General features: G+C 43.6%; 1 protein-coding gene across 3 annotated transcripts in view; it reads left to right on the top strand.

Annotated features, from left to right (window-relative positions):
* Positions 1-20,088, top strand: part of LOC138580187 (C-type lectin domain family 2 member L-like) — a 646,123-nt gene that overhangs the window by 467,368 nt on the left and 158,667 nt on the right. The window contains exon 5 of one of the 3 annotated variants that reach the window (XM_069650522.1): positions 15,784-16,895. The exons of the other annotated variants lie outside the window; for them this stretch is intronic. Within the exon in view, the coding sequence (XP_069506623.1) occupies positions 15,784-15,955 (172 nt within the window). The 3' untranslated portion in view covers positions 15,956-16,895. Of the gene's footprint in view, positions 1-15,783; positions 16,896-20,088 lie in introns of those variants that run through there. 3 annotated transcript variants of the gene reach the window in all.

A 20,088-nucleotide genomic window follows, 5' to 3' on the forward strand; every position in this document is an offset into this window, starting at 1 on the left:
CCAGAAGGCCTAGTAAAAGGTAGGGAGTCCAAGAGGAAATCTTCTAAGACCCCTCGGAGGGAAAGGTCCTAAGAGGATAGGTCCCTTCACACGAGTAAGGACCCCCAGGAATCCCTGTCTTCAGTCCTAAAGAAAAAGGCCCAGCCTTCACCTCAAATCCCACCCACTCCTCAAGATCAGGGACTTCCATTTCACCCTATGTCCATTCCTAGCTCTGCTCAATGGTCATGTGAGGCTATTGATGGGGTCATGAGAAGGATGACCTTCATGGCAAACTTTTATGAACGAGACCCTTATTATGGTTTTGATTCCACCCCTCCCACAACAGCGGCCTCTGGTTCTCAGATCCCTGAACCCCATTCTAAAAGGTCTTGCCCCGATACCATAGCGCAAGACCCCCCAGTCATTGACCTGTATGACCCGGACACTGACAATGAGGACCTCTATGCATCTCAAGACCACACAGACCCTTACTATGGGGATGATGATGATGAGTAACATGGACTTTCCCGTCTATCAGGATCCTCCTGTGACGGATTCACCTATAGATAACCAGCCACTATTAATTGACGTGCTTTTCAAGGTATCTGAGCATTTCCCAATAGCAACGCAGGAAACTCAACAGCACAAGGATTTTGTTGATGATATTTTGGGGGATAGGAAGGTTGTCACTCAGTTCATTCCCCTCCTGAGGTCTGTTCAGTGAAAAGATACAACCCTCGCTGGAAACACCTAATCAGAAGCGGGTGCTTAACCCCAGCATCAAAAATCTTTTCATACATGCCCCATGTGACCCTCTCTATATCGGGGGACAGCTCAAGCCTGACTCTTGTAGTTACAACAACAAGGGAGAGAGCAGGAACACCCCTAGCCGCCTCTGAGGCACCTCCGGACAAGGAGAGTAAAACGCTGTATACGATGGGGAGGAAAGTGGCCTCTTCGGCTGCCTTTCAGGCTAGGATAGTGTTGAGATAGGACCGACGCCATAAGGAGTTTAACAAAAGGCTTTATTTAAGTTAAACTATGCACAGGCAGCAGGCGCACCTTCAACTTAAGGTCCTCAAGGCAAACTGTCTGCCAGTTCAAAGCATGCAGTACATACACATTCCGAGAGAATCCTAGGTTGCAGGAATTCTCGGAATGTGTATGCATGAATGGGCCACAGCATAATAAACACTCCAAAGGTCTGTAACACATATAAACAAAATTATGACATTTAAACCCAACACATCTCCCTCCCTTAATGTGGAAGAATTTTAGCTAAACTATTCAAGGTAATAGTCTTTAAAATGATCAGGCAGTCTCTTTGTTCTTTTGCAGTTGTCTCCAGCATTGGATTCATCCTCCACTTGCTCACTAATGTTTGTAGGTGATTGATATGCAACTCCTTCACCTCCTGGTTCCTCTTGACTCTCTTCATTGACATTCTCTCATTATATTTTCTCTGTTCACATTTGGTGCACATTTGACCAATTTAGACTTCGACCAACACTCGCCCCCTTCAAGAATGACCACGCTACTTCTAATAGTTTCAACTCTCTTGGGACCTAGGAATTTGCTTTCTGTACACTTCGCACCAAAACGTGGGTTTTTGATTAACACATAATCTCCCGACAACATCATCTCTTTTACATTGAAATTAGAGTCGAATCTCTGTTTGTACTCATTCTGCGCATCATGAAACAAATTCATTACTGTCTTATCTACATTCATACATCCTGATGCCTCTAGCCATCCAGGACATAACCTGGTAGCTTGCTGCCTACCTTTTAATGACAAAAGGTGACACCTTGGTTAAGGAATGTGGAGTAATACGATAACTCCACACCAATTCTTTTAACCCTTCCGACCATTCAAGACCTGAGTTGAGAGCCAGCTGAATACCCCTTTAATGAATCTATTGGCCCTCTCCACCAATCCATTCGCTCTAGGGTGGTATAGCGCAGTTCTCAAATGTGTGATACCATACCTGACCAAGAATTCATTCATTCTCTGAGCACAGAACTGCACCCCATTGTCTGTTATGATCTCTGTGGGAAAGCCCTCTCTGTGGAACACCTCTTCAAATAATGAGACCATTTCATTCGTAGTGGCCTCTTTTAGAGCCTTCCACTAAACTCACTTGGTGTGATAGTCTACAAGTACTACCATAAACCTAAAGCCATCGCCCAAACCTTGTATCGGGCCAATTATATCCACATCTAATTTTTTCCATGGCTCACATGGAACTTGAAGCGGCACTTCTCTGACTACTTTTCCTTTATCCGCTTTTTCATATTCATGACAACCCCTCACCTTTTTTTCCATCATGCTGTCCGTGCCTGGCCACCAATACGATTATCTTAACAATCTTTTGGTACGGTTTATTCCCAGATGACCTTGATGAGACAGATCTACTAAGTGGGCCCTAATACCTGAGGGAGGGATAATCTTGGACCCTCTCCTGAGTTTGATTCCATCTTCAGACAAATTTAGCTCTTGTTTCGCCTCATACATACGATCGGAATTCCTATCTAGGGCATCCCTGATGGGCCACCCATTAATTGTCCACTCTTTCACCCTGGTGATAGATGGGATATGATATGGCATTTGTAACGCGCCTATACACAAGTGTTTCAAGGCGCGAAACACTTGCATGCATCTGCTTCTAGCCATTCATCTTTCCCCACTGCAACTGTTGACATGTCTGAAATAGTTATATATTCTTCAATGACTATTTCTGATGTGCCCTCAGTGTGTTTCACTGGCATTCTAGACAGACAATCAGCCACCACATTTTCTTTACCTGGAATGTGAACAATCTTGAAATGGTATCCTTGCAATCCCACAATCAATCTAGCACTCCTGGGAGAGCCTTTCGCCCAATCACAGCTACTTAACAGTTGAACCAGCGGTTTATGGTCAGACTTCACCAAAAATTCTTGCCCCCACAAAAAAAACTTCAAATGTACAATGGCCCAGTACACCGCTAATGCTTCTTTCTATTACTGAATAATTGCATTCAGCCCCATCCCCCAGATTCCTGGAAGCAAAAGCAATCCCCTGACATTCTTTCTCCAAGTCCACTTGGTACAATGAGGCTCCTAACCCAATCAAACTAGCATCGACCGTGAGCACGGTTTTCCTACTGCTTACAAAACCACCAAGAGATGGTGCTCCTGATATCCCTTCCTTTATAGCAGCAAACGCTTCCTGACACTCAGGAGCCCGTTTGAAACTCACTCCTTTTTTCAATAAGTTCCTTAGGGGTGCTGAGATAGTGGCACATTTTTCCACAAATTTATGATAGAACTCTGTCATACCCATAAATGATCTGAGTTGATCTTTATCGGTAGGTGGAGGTACTTCACATATATTCTTCACAAGATTGGTTTTAGGTGATATACCATGACCTGACACTGTGTCCCAGGTACTCAACCTCCCTGAGACCAATGTGACATTTTTCTCTTTGTACCGTCAGCCCTGAATATTTCAACCTTTGAAGAACATTCCTCAATGCCAAATGTTCACCCTCTGAATTAGCAAAAACCAAAATGTTGTCTTGAAACACAGTAACATTCTTCAGACCTTTAAGTACTTCCTCCATGACTCGTTGAAACACGGAAGCAGCTGATGCTAGTCCGAAAGGCATGCCCAAATACTTGAACGTGCCCTCCGGAGTGACAAAAGCAGTTACATGTTGACATTTGTCCGATAGCGGCACATGGTGATATGCTGCAGAGAGATCTATTACTGAGAACCAATTAGGTTCACCAAGTGTAGCCAGAGTCTCAGAAATTCTGGGTAGAGGGTGCCTTTCAATGAAAATGTTCTTGTTAAGGTCCCTGAGGTCGACACATAGTCTCAGGCTACCATTGTTTTTCGCTACTAGGACCACAGGGGGAGAGCCATTCCGTTCCATTGATGGGCTCAATCACACCTTTTCGAATTAAACTCTGAAGTTCCTCACAGAGTTGTTGCCGAAGTTTAAGTGGAACAGGCCTCACTTTATGCACCACCGGCTGTGCATTAGGCTTGAGCCTTATGTTGTGCTCAGTCATTCAACCTTCCTAGGCTGGACGTGAAAACCTCAGGAAACTCTTTGGACCACCTGTCCTCAATGTCCGCAATAGTTACAGGTTCTGATGCACTTGCTTGTATACGGACACCTAATACCCTTTGCTCTTCCCAACCCAGTAATGACGCTCCTTTCTTTGCAAGCAGAATTTTTGCCGAACATTCTCTCCCTTTTTAAGATACTGTGCCATGAAACTCGCCAATGAGAGCAATGTCTGAGTCTCCATAACCGCAGGGTTGTACTTCAGCGGGAAGAAGATCAGGAGTCTTGCCTAGAATATTCTTGAAGGTATCTCCTGAAATTATGGTCCAAGGCGAACACAAATCCACCTTCATCTTGATTTGACACCCATCAATCATGAAATAGTCAACTGGTCCCTTGGCATCACCTGATACAGCATCAATCTGGAACACATGCCTAGCATTTCTCTCCTGGACAGGCGGCTTATCTGGCATTCTTTGCAGGGGCTGTTCTGTGTCTTTGTTCAAGACAATTCACCAAAGCATCTTTACACATATTCGCAAAATGACGCTTGCACTTGTAGCATTCTGCAACTCTTGCGGCACAGGATGGAAAATTTGATGAATGCCTGGTACTTCCACATCTAGAGCACCTCTGATTCCACCACTCCTTCCTGGTATTCCCTTTCCTCTTTGGCATGACTGTACATACCCCTTGTGCAACGCTGTGTGATGATTGCTTGTCAATTTTCATTGCCCTCATGTATTGAGAGGTTTGCTCAATGCAGCGTGTCAACTCCACCGCCTGCTCTAACGACACATCCTTGGCAAGCAACTTTTCTTGTACCCTGGGACTGTTGGTGCAGCGCGCTAGTTGGTCCCTTATGAGGGAGTCTGTGAGGTCCTGTTATATATAGTCTTGTACTTTGTCACTGGCCTGGAGTGATTGCCAATAGAATGTGATGTATGATGCAGCCAGGAGAATGTTGAGTGCATCAGTGTATGAATGTTCTGAGTGAGTCAGTTGGGGGCCTGAGCTGGAGTGAGTGGTTGGCCGGTGGGTCTTCTCCTTCATGTGTACTGTACTACCTATCCCTGTCCTTGTCCTGTCATCCAGACTACTGTAAATACGAGAGTAACTGTAACTGTACATATTGTACCAATAAAGCATACCTGGAAGAACATCAGTCTCCACAGCTGGTCTGTGTGTCCCTTGTGACTAATAAGAGACTTTATTACATTGGCGACGAGAGTTAAAGAACCCAGGAATATGGACAAATACAACTTAAAAGGACAGAGTGCAACTGAGGAGCTGCAGCTACAAAAATGTACAGTAAGGAGAGCTGTGGGGGGGAAGCAGCCTAAGAGTGACCCACCGTTCCCCCAAAGACTCAAAAATAAACATCCTGCCAGCTCCAGGGTTGAAAATGTATAATGTGCCACTGGACTCTGGGAGGGAGGTCCCCAGTAACCAAAAACATTTCCCCAGAGTTCCCTCATGGAAAGGCGCAAAATAAATAAATAACTAAAAAGAGGAATATGCCCCAGAGATCTTAATGGAGACAAAAAGGGCCCTGCTAGTTGGGAATTGACTTTTTGAGCCCCGTTCAAATTAATAAGTAAAAAGATAACTCTCAGCGTAGGAGTTGGGGGTAGTGTGTGTCAATGAAATGCAATAACTTCATGGGAGCATTTTACAGTTTCATTGACCACCCTGTACATTCTGCAAACCACTGGGTGGCGCCAGAGCTCCATGCACTCAGAATATTAACTGTGAAAATAATACATAAAGGCAGTGCACAACCCGTAATGAAAGAGATTTTTGTTGTGCCAAGTTTTTTGTGTGTATTAAACATTGTCTCCCATGTGGAATGAACATGGATAAAGTTTGGAGTTTGATTTTATCAAAGATCCTGCCTGAATTTCAAAAAATGCTCCGTGTAATAGTTACAGCACAGGCCCAGTGAGGTCTGTCCTCCTCCAGCCCTTCTATTGAATGATGACGCGTGTAAACATTCAGTGGGTGATAGTGATCCATGGAATGCGGAGCAGACAATGGAAGCCTGTGATGCATGGCAATTTCGTTCCTTCAACTTAATATGGGTTAATGGAGAAAAAAAAGATGCTGAGTTCGCCATCGTGACGTGCAAACATGTCCGGGAAATGAATAATTTCAATGATTGCCTTAAACAAACTGGTGGTATTGGGTGCAGGAAGGAACACTTGCAAGACAAAATGTTATTTTATCAACAGAACTGAAATTTCAACGTGGGGGAGATAAGTAAAAGAAGCTACAAGAAAATATATTTTCTGTTGGCTCCAAAATAGTGGATTTAATGGTTTTTGGCAAATATGCAAACACTTGCTGCCGTTTGCGTACCTTAAGAAAGCTTTAGTTTGGGGAGCTGAAAGGAACATTTTGCAAGACATTTTCTTTATTATTATATAAATCAATGGAACTAAAGGCACAACGTGAGCAAGGAGCATACTTGTGAAATAAGCTACGAGAAACCCCTTCCCTTGGCATCATTATTTTGGATTGAATTATGTTTGGCAATAATGCAAACGTGACAATTTACATTTTTTTCTTTATTTTGATTTTTTTTTTCTTAATGAATCTGGAAAAGCCACCATGGACTTATGCAACACTTATCAATATAAATGGAAAAACGAATTTAATTTTTTTTTTAAGCACAAAGCAATAATAATATATATATTTTTTTATTTTCTCAAATTTCCACCATCATCAAGAAATGTTTATATACTCAATAATGTATGTTATGGTTATGGTGTTAAGGGTCTGATTTACCCTTTGGAGAGTTGTTGAACAAAACAATAGTTACATTGGATACCCTGCAATTGACTTTGGGCCATTGTCTTGCTCAGTTTGTGTGATGTTGTGGCCCACTGTTATGTGTTCCATCCCGGCCATGACACACGTGTTGTAGTTCATGGTCGCGGTGCAGGGTAGTGCTGTTAATGTGTACTAATTAATGGGTATTCCTGTTAATGTGTACTAATCAAATAGTCTTGGAGATATTTGAAGCCAGGTGAGAATTTTAAATTTCCACCAGAGCCACAAAGAAAAATATGGCGGTATGTATACTCTTTTTTGAGGTATATGTTATATGCGTACGCTCTAATGTGAGATGCTTGAGTGGCCAACCGACTGCATAAGGGTTGCGTCATGAAAGAGTTTGGGCAGCTGACTGAATAAGGGTTGCACCATAAAGAGTTTGGCCAACTGACTGAACAAGGGTTGTGCCTTAAAAAAAAAAAAATAAATAAATAAATAAAAATAAAAAAATCTTCGGTTATTGCCGGCAAATGTACATTCTGTATATATATAGTGCGCACTTCTGCATTAGTTACTGTTAAGCATTCACCATTGTTCCTTTAGTAATAGTTTTAAGCTTAAGACCTCCGGTGCTGCCAGGAGCACCCCATCTGTTACATGTAGTTCATCTGTGTGAGATTCTGGTTGTGTTTAGATTTATGAGTGGGCGAGTGATGTGCATTTGGCTGACCTCCCTCCACCCCGAATGAAAGGATGATGTTTGTGTGTATGAACCTGATATGAAAGGGAGATGTCACGCGTGGGTACATCCGGTATGAAAGGGAGATGTTATGTTGTGGTTGAATCTGGTAAGAAAGGGAGATGTTATATATAGTCTTGTACTTTGTCACTGGCCTGGAGTGATTGCCAATAGAATGTGATGTATGATGCAGCCAGGAGAATGTTGAGTGCATCAGTGTATGAATGTTCTGAGTGAGTCAGTTGGGGGCCACATAAGATTCCACATTTTCTGCACTGTCCTGTGCCCGTTGAAAGAAGTTGTCTTTCAAATGTCACATTCTTCCTGGGTTCAAAGTGATCTTCCATCTTTTTCAAAGTAATTACATACTCATCAGTGTCTCCAGATCCGTCCTCCACCACACGTGTGAGGCCATCGAAGACAATGTGCCCTTCCGACCCAAATTGTGTAAAAGAAGTGCCTTCTTCCTGGCAGAACTATACCTATCGCCCCCAATAGCAACAATGTTATTTTTGAACATCTTGACCCATCTGTCCCATCTGACTGGGGGCCCTCCCAGGTTCGGAGAGGAATGGTGCATAATGGTGCTGCCGCCATTATGTCAAAGTCAGAGGTGAGCTCTTGGTCTTGCAGTCTGACACTGAACAATGGCAGAAGAGGATGAGCTGGAAAGCCTGACAAAATCCAAGAACTTGATGTGATGAGCACAGTCAATTATGACATCACAATGGGCATCGGCGCAGGGTATGATCTGCTCAGGGCTCTGAACAGGGTGCTCAGCAAAAAACCACTTGTTGCATCACAATAACTAAATGGAATGTCAAAACTCTGTCCTGCAGGAGAAGGCTGTGCCAGTTGCTGGGCAACCACCTGCAGTCTTTGAAATTGTTTCAGGTGGAAACTTCCCCTAGAGGCCTTGAGATTTCCTTAGCATTTCCCAAAATATATAAAACCTCTTGTGTGGTTCACATACGAGAAAACACACACACTCCGTCATGAACGGGAGTATGGAGTCTTTTCCAATGCTGATGTGGGCTCCACCCCCTATTTATGGGCAACACCCTCTGACCTGGAATGTGGGGCAGCGCCTGGTGCACCGGCTCAAAATGCTGAGTGCGCTGCTCTGAACTCCCATGTAGGGAGGAGCAGCGCTCGTAGGGCACAGCGGGGTGCTGCAGTCTTCAGTAGGGGAGTGCTGCTGGCTTTATCCTTCCTTTTCTTTCCTTCTCAGCTGCGGGCGGGGAACAGCTGAGTGTAAGTAGGGCTCGTCCTCGTCGCCAGTGTTGAGATAGGACTGACGCTGTAAGGAGTTTAACAAAAGGCTTTATTGAAGTTAAACTATGCACAGGCAGCAGGCGCACCTTCAGCTTAAGGTCCTCAAGGCAAACTGTCTGCCAGTTCAAAGCATGCAGTGCATACACATTCCTAGCGAATCCTAGGATGCAGGAATTCTCTGAATGTGTATGCATGAAGGGAACACAGCATAATAAACACTCCAAAGGTCTGTAACACATATAAACAAAATTATATGACATTTAAACCTAACAGACAGCTAATAACTCCACTCTTTTGGAAAGTTATAACGCCATAAATGGGATGAGGTCTCCGCTTTGTTGTCGTCAGCCCCTGAACCCCTTAAGACACAATTGGCCCTTGTGGCAGCAAAAGGCAGGGCAGTTTCAAGCTGCATGTTAAGAGTAATCTAGAAGCCGCAGACAACGCGTGCAGAATTATTGCGGAAGGAAACATTAAGCGTCACGCTTGGTTATGCCAATCCGGCTTCAAGCAAGAGACGCAAGACACACTTCTCAATATGCCCATTGAGCCCAACGTACTCTTTGGAAAGGCTGTTGAGGACGCCTTGAAAACTGCTAAAGAGGAATATGAGACACAGAAGTCATTGGGCCAGTTAACCAATAAATCCACTGGCCAGAGGGGTAATGATAATTTTGGTCGCTCACGCTGACAAAATTCCCAAAAGGGGTCAGGCTACAATCAAAATCAGGGAACATCCTGGGGGAACAATCAAGGCCAGGCCTCTCAGAATTACCAGAGGGGACAGTGCAGATCCCGCGGCCGGGGCAGGGGCTCCTCCTCTAGAGGTGGTGCCACCCCTCCAAAACTGTGACAACCCGCTTCAGGTGCCCTCCCCTGTCTCTCCAGTAGGACGGCGCATTCCAAACTTCAGCCATGCATGGGAGGGAATCGCCTCAGACAAATGGGTGTTGTCCACCATGGCGGGCAGTTATTGTGTGGAGCTCCTTGAGCAACCCCAGAACCATCCCCTGCGCTATAAAACCCACTCCAGAAAAGACCAACGCATCCTCCTCGAGGAAATCGCCACGCTGCTCCAAAAGGACGCCATAGAAATCGTCCCGGCCAACCAGGTAAACAAGGGTATGCATTCAACCTACTTCCTTGTGCCAAAGAAAGATCTAGCAATGCACCCAGTATTAGTTTTACGCCCTGCAAACAAATGTGTCAAACCACAAAGGTTCTGCATGACTAGGCTACAAGAAGTAATCCCTCTGCTAAAGCAGGGGGACTACATGGCAACACTGGATATGAAAGATGCCTATTTTTATATGTCAATGTTCCCAGCGCACAGAAGATTCTTGCGTTTCAAGATAGCAAACCAGCACTACCAGTTCAAAGTGCTGCCCTTTAGAATAGCATCTACTCCAAGGGTATTCACAAATGTACTGGCGGTGGTGGCAGCACACCTGCGCAGGGTGGCAATCCCAGTGTACCCTTATTAGGACGACTGGCTGATTACAGGGGTGTCTCCCCAATGTTTCAGGCAAAACATTCAAAGAACTATCAACCTTCTCTTTCAATTGGGCTTCTCCGTAAACAAGAACAAAATCAGGCCTAGTGTCAAGCACAACCAAACAGTTCCTAGGAGCAGTAATAAACTCAGAAGAGGGGTTGGTCTTTCCATCAGAGGAAAGAGTCCAAAACATGTTACTGCAAATACCTTGTTATCAAGCCGGCCGCCAGATAAGCGTACACAAAGCGATGCGTTTGCTAGGCATGATGGCATCTTGCATTTACCTGGTACCACACGCATGCATGCGCCAATGCAGGAGTGGTTGGCGAAACAATGGTCTCAGGCAAGCGGTCAGTGGAATGATCTAGTGGTCGTTTCGCCAACACTAGTACAAAACCTTCGCTGGTGGACAAGAGAAAATCTGTTGAAGGGAGAAACCCTTCCACGATCCGGAAGTGCAAGCAATTGTGATGACAGAAGCCTCACTCGCCGGGTGGGGTGCTCATTACCTTTGTCACAGAGCTCAGGGTCTGTGGTCTCATTCCACGGCACAGAACCATATCAATCTGCTGGAACTACTGGCAGTGTTCAAGGCCCTTCAGGCATTTGAGTCACACCTAGCGAACCAGTCAGTGCAAGCCCTGACCGACAGCACTACGGCGATGTGTTATTTATTAATTTGTGAAGCGCACAAAGCCCAGAGGCAGCTAGGCGCTGTGAAATTCTTAGATATGGTTGCAGTTTACAGAACTTAGAAGACCATCGTTTCATTACATATTACACCTTGACAGTATATTTACATCAGTTACATCAACAAACAGGGGGGAACACGTTCTCCAAATCTGTCCAGGCTTGCGCAACAAATAAGGGAATGGGCACTCAAACGGAAAATATTCCTATCGTCACAGCACATTCCAGGGGAACTCAACTCTCTGGCAGACTCACTGAGCACAGGTCCCCTACCCGAAGAACACAAATGGGAACTAAACACAGAGGTCGTAGAACACCTATTCTCCCAATGGGGTTTCCCCACAATTGACTTGTTCGCTACAAGCGAAAACAGTCAATGCCCAGACTTCACGTCCAGATTCCCCCAGCTAGACTCCAAGAGGAACGCCCTATGGATGAATTGGTCAGGGAAATGTGCTTATGCTCCCCCCCCCCAACTCCTCTAATGAACAAAGTGGTGAACAAGATCCACAGGGAACAAATGACATTCATCCTAGTTGCTCCTATGTGGGCAAAACAACCTTGATATCCAGATCTGCGCAAACTGGTGATGTGCGATCCCATCATGCTCCCGTGCATGACCATCACCTAGCACGGGGGATTAACAGTGCACCCTCAACCTCACTCAATGAACTTTGCAGTATGGCTCCTGAAGTCAGAGTTCGGACATCTCAACCTACCACAGAGGTTTATGGGTATCCTTAAAGAGGCACGAAAGCCTAACACTAGACACTGTTATTTCGACAAGTGGAAGAGATTTATAATTTGGTGCCTGTCTAAAAAAATTACCCCCATAGAATGTACCCCTTCCCACACTATATGCTCCACTTCATAGACTCTGGGTTAGTATTCAACTCTATTAAGGTCCACCTGGCGGACTTGTCGGCTTACACCACCTCACACAATAAGGTATGATGGTGGAAGGTGGCGTAATCAAGGCATTCATGGAAGGAGTAAAGAGGCTCCACCCCCAATTTCAAACCCGCCGCCAGGTTGGCTTCTCAATGTAGTACTCGCTAAGCTCATGGGACCCCCTTTCGAGCCAATGCACAAGTCAAGTCTTAAACACCTGACTTACAAGACTGGCTTCTTAGTGGCTATTACTTCCATAAGAAGAGTTAGTGAAATACAAGCATTGTCAGTGCAGGATCCTTTCTTTGTCATACACAAGAACAAACTGGTTTTACGGACACATCCTAGGTTCTCTCCTAAATTAATCTCAAAATTTCATGTGAACCAGTCCATGGAGCTTCCGGCTTTCTTCCAGAACCCCCAAAGCTCAGCTGAGGTAAAACTCCACACACTAGATGTAAGGAGAGCGGTTCTTTACTATGTTAACAAGACCAGATGGCTAAAGAAAACAGACCAACTGTTTGTCTCCGTAGCCCCAGGCAGAGAAGGGGATTGCATTTCCAAGAATGCCTTCTCCAGATGGATAGTCTGGTGCATACAAATGTGCTATTGCCTGTCAGACAAGAGACAGCCTTTCATGCCGAGAGCTCACTCGACAAGGAGCACAGGAGCTACTCTGGCATTTATTGCAAATGTCCCCTTAGACAGCATTTGCAAAGCAGCTACATGGAGCTCAGTAAACACTTTCACTCAGCACTACTGGATTGACACTCATTCCAAGACAGATACACATGTGGGACAAGCGGTTCTAAGACACCACCTTCTCCTAAAACTGCTCACTAATCTATGCACAGCATGTAATCTAAGCAGATAACACAAGCCTCAGAAGGGATAGATTACTCACCGTAATCGTATTTCTGATGCTTGTATCTGCTTAGATTCACATGTGCCCACCCTTCCTCCCCGCGGAGAGAAGGCGCATTGATGCTTATGAGCTTGTCTGATACAGATCTGCTTGGATACATCTGTACTCCTGCTACACTTCATGTTACCTCATGTCAGAAAAATAACAATCTGAGGGACCACGACGCATAAAGGACCATGGGTACAGTCGATGTCACACTGGAATGCCCTGTCACACTGGAATGCCCTGTCGACGTCCCTTTTTGAATTTCGAGCACAACAACTGTAGTACTCTGCAGCTTCCACTAGATGTCGGCCTATGCACAGCATATGAATCTAAGCAGATACAAGAATCAGAAATATGATTGCAGTGTGTAATGTATCCCATATATAGACCACCAAGATTGTAATCCGAGCTCAGCCTTATTACAGTTATAGGGACAAACTTGGGTATGTTTAAGGCTTCCTTCAATACACGCCCCTCGAATAAGTCAAAAAGGATCCGTTGGGGAAAAGAGATGAATTCAATACCATATAAAACCCTCAATGTTACTTTTAATCTATAAAAATGGTTTAAGCCACTATGCACACAACCTTCTAAACATTGTCTTAATTAGGGATGTACAAAGTCTCAACCTTTGAACCTCTTGTGTTTTTCTATTGGAGAGTACGAAGCCAAGATAACAGAACTCATTTGTTTCCTGAACACTCGAGTTGTTGACATACTATTTATACTTTCTCCTCACCCTCTTTTTTGAGATCGCCATAATCTTCGACTTCTGAGGCTTCACTGTTAAATTCTTCTCAAGATAACCTACTACTCCATTCAAAGCTTGCTACACACCTGCTACTGGAAAATCCAGCAACAAGTCATCTGCATATGCCATAATATTGACTTTCAAGGCAGCTATTTTAGGAGCATACATATTCCATTCCAAACTCCATGACCACAAATCTGACATGTAAATTAAAAAATGTTGGGGCCAAAACACATCCCTGACGAACACCCTTGTTGACTGGTATTCACTTGATAATGCTCCCTCGGCATTCAATCTTATCTCACAGTGTTGTTGGAATGTAACAGCCGAATAAGTTGGAGTATGCCTAGGTTTTTCAACTTGTCCCACAGCAATTGACAATCTACATTGTCAAAAGCTTGAGACAGATCTAATGTAGGTACATATAGCGTTCTTCCTGTGGCTTTTCTTGCCTGTGCCTAACATGATAGCAGTGTGTTTCCACTGAGTATAATACCTGTTCCCTTTTTATACCACATTTGAAGTGGACTTAGTATTTTATTTGTTTTTATTCATTTCATGACCTCCCATAGAATCATATCAGATAAAATCTTTGACGGTACACCCGTCAAAGAAATTCGTCTGTAACTGTACGGGTCCTCTCTGGGCCCATTTTTATAGATTGGTATACCAGTTACAGCATGCCATGTTGAGGGTAGATGATTACATGTTATATTCGAGAAGAGTCTACTAAGTATTTCCGTCAACAAGAGTTGTTTTTTAAAAGACTGTTTATCCATCCGGGGCACAGGCTATAGAACTGCAACTTTTCAATTATATACAATAAGCTCTTCATCAAAATTGCAATCCCATCTGCAATCCTCTATTACACCAATCTTCCTCAACACCTTTTCATTTTTGTTGTCCTGCCAGAACTTCACACTAAAGAACCTTACCCAATAATTTTCTGATATCAACGAAGATTGTTTTCTGACCTGCACCTCTTATCTAAAGTTCAATTTTGCCCATAAAACTCTTGAAATGTGTTTGATATCTGCAAATAGTTTTTGATTTAACTCTATATAGCAACTCAGTTTATGATTTCTTAGCCAGTTATTTTTCACAGAACGAATCTCTGCAAGTATAGACTTTATTCACCCCCTGTTTTCTTAATCAATTTGACTTTCTCAGCAGCAATCTATCTTATCAAACACAGAAAACCTACTGTCCATGTTCGCGTCTGATGTCGCGCATATTTGCCGCAATAGATAATGAAAATGTTTGGGAAAAAAAAACATTTTTTATTTATTTTTTTAAATATGATAAAAGGCAGATAGAGAGCGGTAAGGACAGTATAAATACTGTAAGTTGGAGATCAGATACATGAGAAAAGATGAGTGAATATGGAGTAAAGGCATTTTGATGCTCGTATGGCGCAAGAGACTGCCAGACAAACATGATACCACAAGAAAAGTGATATGCCGATAAAAATATGATGAGCATGATAACCGATAAAGTGTGCACGGATGCAGATATCGGCAGAAAGTAAAAAGAGAGCATTGGATGGGGTTGTCATGTCATGTACAGCCTATTACATGTAAGGTATAGAACTGAGTGAATGCTGAAAGTGAAAGTTAGGTAGGGTTGTCATGACATGACAGATGTGGAACATGAATAATGTTCATATAGATTAGAAATCGGAATGTAAAATGATGAATGCATGTGGAATAAAGGCATATTGATGCTCGTATGTCGCAAGATACTGCAAGAAAGACATGATGCTATAAAATAAATGATATGCCCCCTGATTATGGGTATGTGCACCCGATTTTTATAAACTATGTATTTTGGTTGGGATAATGGGTACCAAATTACTATGTAATATTGCACTTGTATCAAACACTTGTGCCATAACTATTGATGGGTATACTCATCACATGCCAATATGTTAAAATGATTTACTATCACTTGTTGATGTTTGAACTATCACTATTTTTTGTTACAAACAGCCTTGAGAACGACCTGATGGTCGAAACACGTGTCGGCTGTACTTGAATTTAAAATCATTCACATTTCGGACATTATTCCTTTTGGATTTGTTATGAGAGAGGAACCCTAGTCAAAGAGTATTGGATACTATGACTGATTAATCTGTTTTGCGCAACCTAACTATACAACATAACTACCCCCTCTGAAAATATGTTTCCACTCAGACTCTTTTCTCATCCAACTCCCTCAGGGTCAGTCGCTTCTCCAAGCAACAAGTTGGTGGTAGATCTCTTTCCTCGGCTGCGGCCTCTCTCTGGAACAGCCGCCCTGCAACTCTGAAAAGTGCAAACGATCTCTGGTTCCGGAAGCACCGCAAGACCTTCCGCTTTACTTCTGCCTTTTCTCCTCCTCTCCCCTGCTGATCTGTCTGCTTCTGCACCGTGTACCTGTATTACCCTCTGATTTCGGACCCGGGTCCATGCCCTCCCAGCCTCACTACCTCCCGGCAACCCTTGCACTTGGGTCTGTATCTGCTACCCTACAGACCCCTTACTGGCACTTATCAAACACCCCTTGTCTGCACTTTAATCCTGCAGTTGCCACCTTGCTGGCTGCTCTACCTTTTGTTATTGTTATGCCTTGTTCAGCACTTTCCATTTCTACCCTCTCCCTTGCACTTTCCCCCTTCCCTGCACTTACACGATCTCAATGTCACTGGGCCTAGTAAGATCCTTGTTTTTGTCCTCTCATGTTACCCTCCCTCATCACGCTCTGAAACTCGTGTGCAATAAAAATAAAAGGGGACTGGATAAAAACTCAGGACTTAGCCGTGGCATATAAATCAGTCTCACACCTGCTTTTGATCAGCAGGAAATTGAATGATACAAGACCATACTTAAGGACATACTTAAGGACATTTCCAAACCGTCAATCGCGACAAACATTCATGAGAGCACGGCTAAATATTATCTCCACAAATGAAGTTAGAGCAATCAGAGGGATCTCAACCTCTAGCCTGTGCCATTTTTGTGATAAGAGAGATGAAAAGGAAACCATCAGACATCTCCTATTGGACTGCATAGGACTGGAAAAAGAGAGATCAACTCACATGTTACACCTATTTGAGGGCATATCCCATTATGATGAGGAGTTTTGGTGGAAACGCCTAATGGAGGGAGAGAGAACGCACAAAACCATCGCAGTGACCCAATTCTTGCAGAACATTGACTTAACGAAAGCATAGATGTGGACTTTATCATATCTTCTTTCTGTCTTCTCCAATTCTGTATTTTTCGTTCTCTCCTTCTTTTCTTTCCGGTGCTGGGATGACTCGGCCTATACAATCATGGATATTTTCATGAAGGATGTAAGAAATGTTGTAAATAAAATGTGAAAACATTTTAAATTAAAAAATAAATAAATAATAATAAAATATATATCATATTGTTACATTCTCAGTACCTAAGCCTTTAATAATGTGTAGTGTTTTTATTTCATGCAATATGTTGGTATTTGATCTGACTTCAAACACTGCTGTCTCATAGAGCCTTATAAAAGACAGCAAGACTACATTTAACGCAACCAAGGGACTGCTCCCTGCTTCAATGATCTTGTCATGTATCCTATCTTTCTCTGAACTGGAAGGATTTGTTATATCGGCTCCAGACTGTATAGTAATTTTTGACCTTTCAGTTTCTGGTAGATCATCATTAATAGAATAGTTTGTTTTGGTAGGACTACTGATACATTCTGATTCTTGAGTATCGGAAGAGTCAAATAATGTAGGCGGCATACTTAGTCTCGTTGATGGTAAGTCAATCGCCAGCATCTCCTCCTCAAGACTAATACAAACATCCATGAGAGATAAAATGGCCTGCCACTTCACCTCAGACAAAACGGAACCAGAAATGTTGCAAACAGTGACTTCCTCATTTACTAATGTTGCCATAGCTGATTCTGAGTCTGCTGGAACTGCTGCCAGCCTCTGAGAGTAATTTTGCACCCGAGGATAGAATGCAGCCATTTTTTCTCGTTCAGATGGAGCTTTAGATTTCTCCGCTAAAATGTTTGATAAAACATAATTATCTAACAGAGTCTTGTCATCACTTCTCAGGTTGTAATGCTTTTCTCATGTTTATTTAATAAAAACACGGTGGAACTATGAATTCCTTAAGTAGCTCGCCAACTGTTCCCAGCTTATTAATAGCACTTCTGCAATATAGACTTCTAAATCACTCCTATTAGCCGCAGTCATGTTCTGTCACCTTGGCTCCAAGAACTCAGCTCCGCAGTGACCAAGGAGACAGTTAAAAAAAAAAAAAAAAGAGGAAAACTCAGCTCAAAGGGCAACCTCCCCACAGTTGCCGAGGTGAATAAACTGTATTAGTTGCAGTGCGCTGCCTTGTCAAAGTCTTCCACAGAAGAATATGTGAGGAATAAAAGGTTTCCGTTGCAGACGGTCACAATCACTTGCTTATTTCGGAATCTGATGGGGATATAGTACTCACTGTGCCACCATTGGCATGAAAATCTGCTCAACGGCCACAGAGTGCTCCCAACCGGGATGCCCGCACCCAAACACTTTACACTCTGCTCTCTCCGCTACGCTCCGCGGAGTATGCTCCTCCTCTTCCTCACACAGCTGAAAAAGTGTAGACAGACTTCAGCCAACAGCGCTCTCTCTCTCTGAAAATAGCAATGCATGTGTTATGGCTTTTATAACACACATATACACAAGTGTTTCAAAGCACGAAAATGCTTCCCTCCAGAGTGTGCTCACTCTCTTAGTGATATCATACACAGGTACGAGTCAGAATATGTAGCAACCTGGGACCCAACATACAGCGCAATAGGTAAAAGATAAACACAATAAACCTACAAGCTGTGACTGGTACCAAAATGATTGAGATCTCAGTTTTTAAATAAAATGCGCACCTGGAAGTACTGAAAGTACAACTGTTAACAGAGGAGAACATCGTCAGGAACGTTCGTTTTTCATCAAGGATTGTCTCATGCCGGCGGGGCTGAATCGCAGTGGAGCTGACTTCCGAGGAGGAGGAAGTCCCATGCGGCAACACAGATGTTGCCTGACTCAAAAAAACATTTTGATTGGACCTGACACCCCGGCCCCTCCCCCGCATCCCTGCTAGGCAGCTACTTCTACCCATAGTGCAGCGCCCCCGCGAGTACTGAAAGCAGTGTTGCCAGGTCCGCTTATTATAAGCGACTTTGGGCTTGTTTTTGCCCAAAGTCGCTTATAATATTTGGAGGTCGCTTGTCGCGTTTTTTGTCCGCTTGTTGGGCCGTCTGTGCGCGTGTGATTGGGCTTGTTTATATTGCTGTTACGCCCATTACACGTCGCACAGAGCGTCCTGCACTGGGCTGCTGGCAGCATTTGACGGCAATTGCTGCTTTGTCTTGCTCTCGGGTGCGCCCTGTATTTTAAATATGCTTAAGTGTTTGGCACTGATGGGATCGTTACTTGCCCACCAGGTGGCCCATCAATGCCAAATGCCTAAACATATGCAAAAAAAGCGCACTTTAAAAGTTTTGTCATGCAGGCAGACACACTGACATGTAAAGATGTAAAGAAGGGGATTGGTTTAGTTTAGCAGGCGTCACTCTATAGCAATATTATCCTGGTGATATCCCCAGTGCTGACGCATTATCCACTAACATCCTTTATTTATTTATCTTTTTTTTGCAAGACTGGGTTAGAGGATTATTGGAATCTATATACAACATTTTCTCAGAAAGATGTATTCAGGAAGGCCATGTTTCTTTTCAGCTTCCAATTGGCCATGTTACAATATTATATAGCGCCTTGGATTAAGGCGCTATATAAAACAATAAATACAAATATTTCAGGGCCGTATTATTTTGCAATCTGGGACTTCTAGTCACCATGCAATAAAATATTGTTGTTCTAACACACTATGTCAGTGTTCTGTCTATGTACGTTTTTCTTGTTGTGTTATGTTTCTTACTTTTGAGACCTTTCCACAACTTTTTAGGTGCACGCTGGTTTTTTCCGCTTATTTGGATGGGAGTCAGCTTGTTTTGGGCTTGTTTTTGAAGGGCATTCAGCTTATATTTTCCGTCCGACCTGGCAACACTGACTGAAAGTACAACTGTTAACTGAGGAGAAGGTCGTCGGGAACGTTCGTTTTTTCATCAAGGATTGTCTCATGCCGGCGGGGCTGAATCGCCGTGGAACTGACTTCTAAGGAGGAGAACGTCCCGTGCAGCAACATGGATGTTGCCTGACTCAAAAGTAATTGTACTTTTTTAGTTAGTCAGAACGAGTGTTCTGACTGGACTCTGCAAAGGCAGAGCTGTATCATTGGAGCGTTAACATTTGAATATTAGCATTGCATACACCCACAGGCTGACATCCCTCCTCTCTTATTCCCTAGAACCTTTTTGATTGGATCTGACACCCCGCCCCTCCCCCGCATCCCTGCTAGGCAGCTACTTCTACCCAGAGTGCAGCGCACCTGGAAGTACTGAAAGTACACCTGTTAACTGTTTACTGGGTACGGTGTTCGGTAGGTAG

Source organism: Ambystoma mexicanum, chromosome 3p (assembly GCF_040938575.1).
Source record: "Ambystoma mexicanum isolate Mex_15411 chromosome 3p, UKY_AmexF1_1, whole genome shotgun sequence".
Classification (NCBI taxonomy): Eukaryota; Metazoa; Chordata; class Amphibia; order Caudata; family Ambystomatidae; genus Ambystoma; species Ambystoma mexicanum.